The sequence below is a fragment of the Calidris pugnax genome, unplaced genomic scaffold (genome assembly GCF_001431845.1).
Source record: "Calidris pugnax isolate Ruff unplaced genomic scaffold, ASM143184v1 scaffold95, whole genome shotgun sequence".
NCBI classification, from domain to species: domain Eukaryota; kingdom Metazoa; phylum Chordata; class Aves; order Charadriiformes; family Scolopacidae; genus Calidris; species Calidris pugnax.
Window position 1 is genome coordinate 5,963,493 of NW_015090885.1, and position 10,932 is coordinate 5,974,424.

General features: G+C 51.6%; 1 protein-coding gene across 1 annotated transcript; it reads left to right on the forward strand.

Annotated features, from left to right (window-relative positions):
- Positions 1–601: 601 nt before the first annotated feature.
- Positions 602–10,146, forward strand: TIMMDC1 (translocase of inner mitochondrial membrane domain containing 1). The gene is given in 8 exon segments (XM_014947422.1): positions 602–711; positions 1,519–1,684; positions 3,259–3,347; positions 6,088–6,155; positions 7,068–7,146; positions 8,526–8,636; positions 9,172–9,244; positions 9,247–10,146. Coding segments are annotated over 8 exon segments (783 nt in total). The 5' UTR covers positions 602–616; the 3' UTR covers positions 9,349–10,146.
- Positions 10,147–10,932: the final 786 nt, after the last annotated feature.

A 10,932-nucleotide genomic window follows, 5' to 3' on the forward strand; every position in this document is an offset into this window, starting at 1 on the left:
CTCTGAGAAACTGAAACAGCTACGTATAGTATTTTTAAACCATTTTTAATAAAGTGCTTTTGGAATAAAAAAAAAAAAAAAAGAAAATGAATTTTTGTTGGGTGCCTTGTTGCTTACTCAAAACTGTGGCAAAAGATGGGGAGAGCCCATGGTATTTGATGTGTCCCAGAACATCCTCTGTGTCTGGAATGTCATGGGATCACAGAACTGGAACAGGTTGCCCAGGGAGGTGCCCCTTCCCTGGAGATACTCAAGGTGAGGCTCGACGAGGCCCTGGGCAACCTGGTCTAGTTGGGGGTGTCCCTGCTGACTGCGGGGGGGTCGGACTAGATGACCTTGAAGGTCCCTTTCAACCCAGATGATTCTACGAACGCCTCCCTCCCGTTCTGGGGTGGGGGTCTGTGGCTGGAAACCTCCTCTGCTCAACGTCCTGCCTGAACGGGCGGACCTTTTCCCCGCGTCCCCGAGCTGTTCCGGGCGGAGAGGCCGAGCTCCCCGCCCGCCTCCGCCGCTGGGGAAGCCGCTGCCGGAGGGGGCGGCCCGGCCCCTTCCTGCTCCTGCCGTGCCCCGCCGGGGGGAAGGTGGCGCTGCCGCGCCCGCCGCCGCCGGGACGGCCATGGCGGCGGGGGTCGGGGCTGCACCGCAGTTCGGCCGCCCGGCGCCGCCGCCGCAGACGGGCTGGGAGCGGCTCAGCGAGCTCTGGCGGCGAGAGTGAGCACCGGGCCGGGCTGGGGAGCGCCGGGCAGTGCCGGACCGTGCCGGGCCCGCCGAGCGCGGCGCCCCAGCCCTGCCATTGCCTTCCCTTGCAGCGAGCGGCAGCGCTACCCGGAGGAGACGGTGAACATCATCAAGTCGGCCTTCGCCGGGGGACTGGTGGGCTGGGCCTCTGTGTCTGGAATGTCATGGGATCACAGAACTGGAACAGGTTGCCCAGGGAGGTGCCCCTTCCCTGGAGATACTCAAGGTGAGGCTCGACGAGGCCCTGGGCAACCTGGTCTAGTTGGGGGTGTCCCTGCTGACTGCGGGGGGGTCGGACTAGATGACCTTGAAGGTCCCTTTCAACCCAGATGATTCTACGAACGCCTCCCTCCCGTTCTGGGGTGGGGGTCTGTGGCTGGAAACCTCCTCTGCTCAACGTCCTGCCTGAACGGGCGGACCTTTTCCCCGCGTCCCCGAGCTGTTCCGGGCGGAGAGGCCGAGCTCCCCGCCCGCCTCCGCCGCTGGGGAAGCCGCTGCCGGAGGGGGCGGCCCGGCCCCTTCCTGCTCCTGCCGTGCCCCGCCGGGGGGAAGGTGGCGCTGCCGCGCCCGCCGCCGCCGGGACGGCCATGGCGGCGGGGGTCGGGGCTGCACCGCAGTTCGGCCGCCCGGCGCCGCCGCCGCAGACGGGCTGGGAGCGGCTCAGCGAGCTCTGGCGGCGAGAGTGAGCACCGGGCCGGGCTGGGGAGCGCCGGGCAGTGCCGGACCGTGCCGGGCCCGCCGAGCGCGGCGCCCCAGCCCTGCCATTGCCTTCCCTTGCAGCGAGCGGCAGCGCTACCCGGAGGAGACGGTGAACATCATCAAGTCGGCCTTCGCCGGGGGACTGGTGGGCTGGGTGTACGGCGGGCTGCCCGCCTTCCACCAGGCCCGCCGCGCCTTCATCGAGGGCAGCCAGGGAGACCTCTTCCAGAACCGCGCCGATGCGGTGGTACGAGACCCCCGGGGGCCCCGCTCTGCGGGAGGCGGGGGGCCCGGGCGGGGGGAGGGCGGCGGAACGGGCCCGGGGCTCGGGCAGGCCCCGGTCGGGCGGCAGAAGTGGGTGTCTGGGGCCGGGGCCTGTGGTGGCGGCGGAGCCCTGGGGAGGCCCCTAACCCCGGGGGCGAGTGGTTTGGGTGCCTTTTGGGGCAAAATAAGGGCAAAGTGGTTGCTGCGCCTGTGGAAATGGGGTGTGGGCGGCTGCGCCCTGTCCCCTGTGGGGCTGCCTTGGGAGAAGTTGTCCTGGGTTAGAGAAAAAGCTGGTAAGGACGTTTCCCCTTCTGTCACATGGCTGATTAACAAGCACCGAAAAGCCTCCTGGCTTTTAAATCTTAGCGTGTTGGCAAGAGACTTCCCTCCATAGTGCCAGACCCCTGCCGTCCTCTCACCTTAGCACTGTGGGCTGTTTTAAAACCATTTAAAATTCACTCAGGTTACTGCTTTCGTCTCACAGTGGAGAACGTTTGTGACCTTGATAGGACAAGGGGAAACGGTTTTAACTTGGAAGAAAAAAGATTCAGATTAGGTATCAGAAAGAAATTTTTTACTATGAGGGTGGTGAGACACTGGAACAGGTTGCCCAGAGAAGCTGTGGATGCCCCATCCCTGGAGGTGTTCAAGGCCAGGCTGGATGTGGCCTTGAGCAACCTGGTCCGGTGGGAGGTGTCCCTGCCCATGGCAGGGGGGTTGGAACTCGATGATCTTTAAGGTCCCTTCCAACCCTAACCATTCTATGATTCTATGACCTTTTTTTTTTTTTTTTTAATAGATTTAGTTGAACTTTGGGGGGGTTTGCTGTTCAGTTAAAATGGATTGTTTAACCTGCATTATTGGGGAAAAAAAAAACCACAACAACAACCCAAACTTTAAAAATCTGGCTAATTTTATGTCACTCACCAGAGCGGCCTGCAAAGTGTGGGTGCCCGGCTGCGCGCTGTCCTGCTGGCTCTCATGTGTCACCCAGGCTGAGCGCACACACCCCGGGCACTGGGAAAGAGAGTTTATATTCTTTTATAGTGTTAACCTGAAGTTTTTTAATTTTCATTAAGCTTCTGTTTATCACATCTGCTTGTTGCCAAACTTGTAAGCGGCAGCACTAAACTGCAGAGCTTGATGGCCTCTTAACATTTAAAGTGGGTGGTTACTATTTACTTACAATGGTTATTATTTATTAATGGTTATTATTGATTAATACTTGCGAACTCATAGTGATGAGGAAGTAGTTTCTAGTTTGTCCCCCTTTCTTCTCTGCTGCTCTCCAGAGGGCTCTCCCCAGTCCCCCAGGATGAGCAAGACCAGTTGATGTATGAACTGGAATTAATTCTTGGTTGTCCTGTTGGTGGCTGGGGTACACGTGAGTGGTCGTTCCTCTGGAGACAACCAGCTTGATCCCGAAGGGTTGAGGCATCGCTCCCGAGTGACGCCAGCCCCGCGGCCCGTCAGGAATACCCCGGGTGGCAGAGGGGCTGGTGGTGCTGGGGAGGGGGAGCTGCATGGCCTGTAACCCATCTCCTCTCTTCCCCCCAGCAATCCGCGCATCGGGCTGGTCTCAGGAGCTTCCTCCGCTACGGCTGGCGCTGGAGCTGGAGAGTCGCCGCTTTTGTGACCATATTCAAGTAAGCGTTGTCCGGGGGGTGGTGGTGGTAGAAGAGCCTGGCTCATGCTGAAGCACGAGTGGCCAGGAGCCCTTCGTGCCACCAGTGTGCTCCCCGAGAGGCTGCTGGTGACTGGTTGAGGCTCAAGGCGGTGTGTTGACACTGGCTCTGATAAGATGCGAACATGAAGAGGATCTAACCTTTTATAACTATCCCAGATTTCAAATCTTCTAATGAACCAACACAACAACTAAAATTGTCTTCCCCGTTCCTTACATCTAATCCATGCCGTTACTGACGTGAATACTCTTCTTCCCTCTACTTGGTGGCTTCTTTCTGCTTTTGCTTCATCTCTTTTTTTGTGTGTGTTTTTCTCTGGGAGGGTGCCACAGCGTGTCGGCTGTTTCTGGAAGAGCTCTCTGTCCCTTCTTAATTTTTCTCCTTTTTGCTATGTCTCATTATTCCTAGTTTGTACACGCTGGCATTGCTCACAGTTCTTTGTTCTTGTCCTCAAATGCTTGCAGATGGTCATCTTGTTACTAAGCAGTCGCCGAACATCAGACCTACCAGTTGTATATATACCTCTTTAGGCCTTCACATTTTTCCTGCCCACCCAACCAACACAGAGATAGCATTCGGTTTCCCTGATTCTCTCCCTTAGGTGTGTGGGTGTGTTTCTTGCAATACAGCATCAAACTAAGCAATCTCTTCTGAATAAAGCCCTTTTAAACTAGGAATTTCTACTTCCCTGACATTCAAAATGGTAAATTTATGTGTAGTCCTAAGCCCACATTGACTGTATCAGCAGGTGTGTTCTGTCCTGTTTAAACTCCCCCTTCTGCTTTTAAGATTAAGATACTGACTAGCATTGTTTTGCATTTCCAGCTCCCTAATTTTTCTCTTCCTTTCTGAACTTCTTCCTCGATCTCTCCTGGTTTCCTTGGCTCCTTTTGGTTTAGCATCTGTTCTTAGGTTTAGTTAGTGTACTCTTGGCTTTCGCTGCTGGAGCTGTGGATTTCTTTAGGTTTTCCTGGGCTCGAGGTGTAACCTCATCGTCTTCCAGCAGGTGTCTCCCCTGCCGGCGGGGCACTGCCCCTCTTCACTCTCCCTGCCTGAAGGGCTTTGAAAGAAATTTGCCTCTCCCTGTTTTCACTGAATTTCACTGAATTTTAGAGTTGGAAGGGACCATAGAGATCATCTAGTCCAACTCCCCTGCTGAAGCAGGATTGCCTAGAGCTAGAGCATGTTATTCAGGACTGCATCCAGGCGGGTCTTGAAAATCTCCAAGGAAGGGGACTCCACAACCTCCCTGGGCAGCCTGTTCCAGGGTTCCGTCACCCTCACCGTGAAGAAGTTTCTCCTCATATTTGAGTGGAACCTCTTATGTTCCAACTTGTGCCCGTTGCCCCTCGTCCTCTCGGTGGGAACCACTGAAAAGAGTCTGGCTCCCTCCTCCTTCAACCCTCCCTTGAGATACTTGTAGGCGTTGATAAGGTCTCCCCTCAGCCTTCTCTTCTCCAGACTAAAGAGTCCCAGCTCTCTCAGTCTCTCCTCATAAGGGAGATGCTCCAATCCTTGAATCATCTTTGGTTGCCCTTCGCTGGACTCTTTCTAGTAGTTCCCTGTCCCTCTTGAACTGGGGAGCCCAGAACTGGATGCAGTATTCCAGTTGTGGCCTCACCAGTGCAGAGTAGAGGGGGAGAATGACTTCCCTTGACCTGCTGGCCACACTCTTCCCTATGCAGCCCAGGATTCCATTGGCCTTCCTGACCACAAGAGCACACTGTTTACTCATTGTCATTTTAGTGTCCACCAGGACCCCTAGATCTTTCTCTTCAGTAGTTGCCTCTAGCAGGTCCACCCCTAACCTGTACTGGTGCCTGACATTTTTCTTCCCCAGGTGCAGGACCCTACACTTTTCCCTGTTGAACCTCATGAGGTTCTTCCTTGCCCAGCCCTCCAGCCTGTCCAAGTCTCGCTGGATGGCAGCACAGTCCTCCGGGGTGTCAATTCATTGTTTCTGTAAGGTCCAAGTTGAAAATTTTGTCCTGCGGTTGTGCGAATTTTGAGTTTTGCCATTTAAAAGCAAGTTGTTTGGTTTTACCCTGGGCTGGGGCGAGGTTACAGCGCTGGGAAGGAGAGGAAGGTCGCTGCTGGGTTGTAGGTGTCATGCAGGAGGCTGACTAAAGTGCTGGGGAGGATGTGGCTGCTGAACTGAGGACAGAAAGGGGTTTGGGGCTTAATTGACGTTTCTGGAGGAGATGGTGTACCCACCCTGGTGGGAAATCTCATGCCACAAGAGTGGGAGACCCTGCTGATGTCACGAGTGTGACTTAGCTCTTGGGGTGGGGATTGTCTATCAGGCAAGATCTTCCCAACACACGAATTCAGCTTCTGGGTGTAAAGGTCCTACATCAGGACTGACTGACAGGACTTCTTCATTGCTCAATTCCTTTTGTCCTTGAATATACAATGGGAAAAAAAAATTCCTTGGTTAAAAAGAAAAAGAAAGACTATCCCAGATCCAGGCCAGGAATGCTAATATTCTCCAGCCTCTGGATGTGCAGCTGCCTGCAGTAAAGTCACAGGAACCACGGCACTTGTGGCTGGCACGTGTGTGCTCTGGGCAGATGGGCAACAAGGCAGTTAGAGGCAACCTGGGGGTTTGCTTAATGAAATCCAGCTTTATTTTGGGCTGTGTTTTGCTACCTGTCTTTTTCCATGTGCAACTGCTGACTCCTTCTCTGCCTTACCTTTGCAGCACGGTGAGCACCGGTCTGTCTCTGTACCGCGATAAAACCACCATCACTAATTTTGCTTCAGCAGGAGGTAAGGCAGCTGCCTCTCTGTGTACTTTTCCCTTTTTGAGCAAGGGTCGTAAATGGAGAAGCATCAGCAGAAATCCATAGCTCTTGGATTTGAACGGGTCTCTAGCTTCTGTGCTACTGGGTTTTCTTTCCTGTTCCACCGACTGCCATTGTGACTTCTCTGTTGTCGGACTGCTGTGTGCCTTTATTTGTAACAGAGAAATACCGAGGCACTTCTAAAACCATCGGGGAGTTTTGGGGTTTTCAGTTCACCTTCAAAATATTTGCTGGAGTGTTTTTTTGGGTGAAAAGTGCTTGTGTAGGGTGAAGGCAACACTTAGTGCATAACCTGCTGTCATAACCACCTACTTAGCAAGGAAAGCGTTTCCTATTTCCACTGTCTATAACAGTTCAGCGGCTGTTTATAAACTACTCTTTTCATGCTAAGTTTTACATGGCTGCTTTTGGCAGCAGGGCTCCGAGTAAGAGATCGGCTGGTTCAGTTTTACAGGCTCTATTGCCCTTGCTGTTGGCTGTGTGTTTTACTGATCTTTTCTGCCTTACATGGCAGCTACTATTATTAGCTGCTGTTGAATAGAAAGAAGAGAGGCGGGGTGGGATCATGCTCCAGCCTGGAGAGAGCTCAGTTTAACTTCCATAGATACTTTAACTTCTTACCATTTCTTGGGGAGTTTTCCTGAAGCAGAAGGAACTTTGTGAAATGTTTTAGTGCAGAAACCCTGGCATCTGTGTGGTGAGGGTCCTTCCCACTGGCCACGGCACTTGGTTTCTGCTCTGTTAAAAGTAGATATCAGCTCACGGAGAGGAGAAACGCAGCAAAGCAGCTCCCTCCATCTGTATGTGATGGTGGGTGGGGGGCCTGTTTGTGGTTTCAGTGGGTTTGTGGTTTCTTGGTTGTTTTTTTTTTTTTCAGCCTTCACAGGAGCCCTTTTCAGAATGCACTTGGGCCTGCAGGGACTGGCAGGTGGCTTCGTGTTCGGAACAGCCTTTGGGTGAGTTGTGACTGCTGCCAATGAGTGATCGAGACACAGCTACTCCTTAAAGGTGTTTGTTAGATGGTGGCCTCACACACCGACCCATGAGTCATAGGTGGGGCTACAGAAGCTTCCCTTCCTCTCTTGCCTTGAGGGATTTTTCTATACTTCTCTTGGGACCTCATGATGATGACTTTTCTTCCAACCTTTGAACTGGTTTATCTTTTCTTCCTTTTTCTTGATTTGTGTCCTGCTGCTTCCTCAGTGATATGACCTCAGTGCTCTCGGTAGAGCATCTTACTTGCTATTTGCCTATTAGAGGAGACGCAAAGTCCTGTTAAATGGGAAACTATAAGGGTGGGTTATAGATATGTCTCCTGTCCCCTTTCCTTGGCATGGTCACTGATGAGCGCAATGGTTGTGCACAGAACCATTGGACATCTGTTTTAAGGAACTGTGTTGTCTGTGGCTAAAGGCAGGAGTGTAAGATACCGCTTCTGGGCTCCTTTCTCAGCATCACCAGCAGCTGTTTCTGTAGCAGCTCAGAATCTAGATGGCACAAGGGTTGTTGGATGTCATGATGACACCTTCTGAAGAAGGAGGGCGCCCTGGGAGCTGCCATCCCCCAGGTTAGGAATCTATAAAAAGCATTGTTTTACAAAATAGGCTCCATCAAAGCCCAAAGGTGGAGCAGTAGCCATTAGGAAACACTGAGGAAGAAGCTGCATGGTTGGGCTGCACAACGTCTTGCAGTTGTGTGTCTCCTAAAGCTCCCAGGGGCATGGAGGAGCTCATGATTCTCTCTCTGGGGCTCTGTCCATCATGACAGTGACCTCTTAACTCAGGAGAAGTCTGACTTTTCAAGCAGAGCTGGGATTTCTCCTCTGAGTACTGATGTGTGAATATCCTCACAAGGGAATTTGGCTGTCCTGTCTGGACAAGAGAATGAGCTTTGTATGTGCTGCACTAGCGCTGTCAGGATGGTGTCAGCTGTGGGCATGCCTGGAAGCAGCCTCGGGAGCTTTACCAGTGCAAACACAAGTACTTCTAGAGCTGGACAGAAGCAAAGCAGGGGTGTGACAGTCTAAATTACCGGTTAGGTGATCTACAGGGGTTGTTTGGCCACCTTAAATCCTTCCACCCCTTTGCCCTGTGTGTGCCTGTCAATGAGTAAATTCAAAATATGTTATTGAAGGGGCTACAGCAAGTCAAGGCTAAAGACAGGCTGTGTTTGGCAGCTGACAGTGGCATGGGGGTACCTAGACTGTGGTGTGATGTGAGTATTGGGGAACATTAGGCTCCAGCGACCTGGTGGCTGGCTCCTGCCTGCTCCTTTTGGTGATGCCAGTAAGTTGTTACTGTTGTGTGACTGGTGACTTTTCTCCTTCCTCCTCTAGGATCCCTGCAGGGGGCCTCTTAATGCTAATGCAGAAGCTTGCTGGTGAGACCTTACAGGAGAAGAGAAATCGTGAGCGCAGGGAGCTGTATGAACAGAAGTTAGCAGAGTGGTAAGGAACAGCTCTGCCCGTTCCAGTCTTTCACTAGAAGTACCTCTGGGTCTGTGTGGTTCAAACGTTTAAGGAAACCATGACACACTAGGTTTTCTTAGACCTCAGTTCTTCTGCTCTTCAGTTTTCGGTGTGTTTCACATACCAGTCTGAGAACTGCTGGTTTAGTCTTCCCAGCCTTGGATGTTGCTGCTTGTTTTGTTACCCAGGAAGTGCATCAGTTTTTCAATTTTGCAGTGGCCAAGAAGACCAGTGGCACAAGCGCATTAGTATTTCTTTACCAAAATTGAGAGAGGCCAGATCTGTGGCTTTTTCTTCATCGTTGCCTTCTTTCCATCCCTGTTAAAGAGAGGAAAGAAGGAGGACAGCTGGAGGCTTTGGGGAGAAGAGGCTAGGACACTGGTTGCGCGACTTACTAAAACTGACCAATAGTGCCAGTTCTAGAAGATGCTTTTCAAGATTTGGGATTCTGCAGTGATGCCTTTGTCAGGAGGATACAGGCATAAAAGTACTTTGCACTCTTTTCTCTCGTTAGGCAATCCAGGCTCAGCGTGACGGAAGTCTTAGGCCAGATGGAAAGCGATGCCCAGGAAGGACTGGAAACGGAGGGAGCAAGAGAGTCCAGGAGCTACTGAGTCTTCCACAGATTTCTGTCGTAAGCAGCTACAAAGTGTTTCGGTTCTACTCATTAAAGGCTTCGATCAAGGGGTGATGGAAGTCTTCTGTGAACACAGGTAGATCCTGTGCACTTGTGAAAAAGCATTTTGCTGAAAACGTTGTTCAAGGATGTGTGTCACTGCACAAGGGCTTGGAAGGGCCAAACCTGTTCCACCTGAGAAGGTGGAAATGCAGACTCTGCAGACCAGGAACTGTCATCTAGGTTTGGCAGGGGGTGAGAGCAGCCCCAGAGCCTCTTCTAGAACCCATTTCACTGCTGAAAATGTCTAAGCCACCAGTGATGTAGAAATATTCAAGGTAAAGGAGCCTATATGAATAGTTTGGATGCTAAAGGTACCCTGATTCCAAAAGCTAATTAGCCTCTGGTGAAAGCTGCTCTTCAGACAGGGCCTGAAGAACTTGCTGCCAGAGCGTGATAACAGGCAGCACCAGAGCGAGGGCTTCTCCTCCTCTCAACATCCCCCTCCCACAGCTCCACTAGGCCTGCCTGGGACCAGTGCTGTTCTGCTGACAGGGATTTCTTCAGGCTTTTTGCAGAAAAAAACGCTTGGTTCCTGTTGGTACTTGGGGTATTTTGCAATCGATGTTGAGGAAGGGTGGAGGAGCCGGGAGTGACATGGAAATACCCTGAAAAGGACACATTTTTAGGTTCCTCAATGAGCGTGGCTGAGGGGGTCACGGAAAGGATAACTTGTTTCTGGTGGTGATGGTGGAAGAACTGGCGCTGTGGGCAGTTTTAACAACAATAATTTCATGTGAAGGTTGGAAATTGGGGGATTACCTTTGGGGGAAATGTGGTTCAAGACACTCAATAAAGCCATCTAGCAGTGGAGATTGTGTCTGTAAGTTCTTTGTGTTAGTACAGTATGTACTTTATGTTAATGCAGTATTTGCATTAGAGAAAAGTACTTGAGTGATATCCCATGAGAAGAGCTCTATCTAAGATCCCACCAGCGAGCAATGAAGTCCGGTGGCAGTGTCAGACGTTCCTCTGTCCGGGCAGTAACACAGACAAGAGCCAGGAGAGCGCCAGCTCTGTTTATTATTTTGTAGCAGAGATCAGCTGTGAAGTCACAGCTGTTACCTATAGGTAGGGTTGAAGTTAATGTCATAATGGTCTCTACCTAGAAGGGCCAGGTGGCCCGTAGCCATTTCCCTCAGAGCAGGAGGTCAGAGTTCTGGTCCCCTCTCTTTGTTGGGGCTCTTCTCCTATTAAATGGAATTTCATCCAGGCAGGGGGTTCGGGTCTCCTTCCCACAAGTAAAAGAGGAGTCAGTCTGTTCTGGCTGATTGCTTTCCTCTGGTACAGCTGATGGCTGCTGATTGAAATATGAACAGTCGATTCCACAGAGCGTATTCCACCCACCCAAAGCAGATTTTTGGCACAGTGTGCTTCCAAAAAGGTGGTGTGTTTTCTTGCTTCTGAAATGAGCATTTTGGTTTTTTAAACACCTCAGTGTAGTTCATTTTTCCATTGAAGAAATACATGTGTTTCAGGGCTGTCATCAACCAGCTTTGGTTTTCCTTTGCTATGTGTTAAGTGAAGGATCAGAATAAGCAGAGATATGGATATGTTTCTCCCCCTTCCTGTCTTAAACTGCATTCATTGGTGACAGCA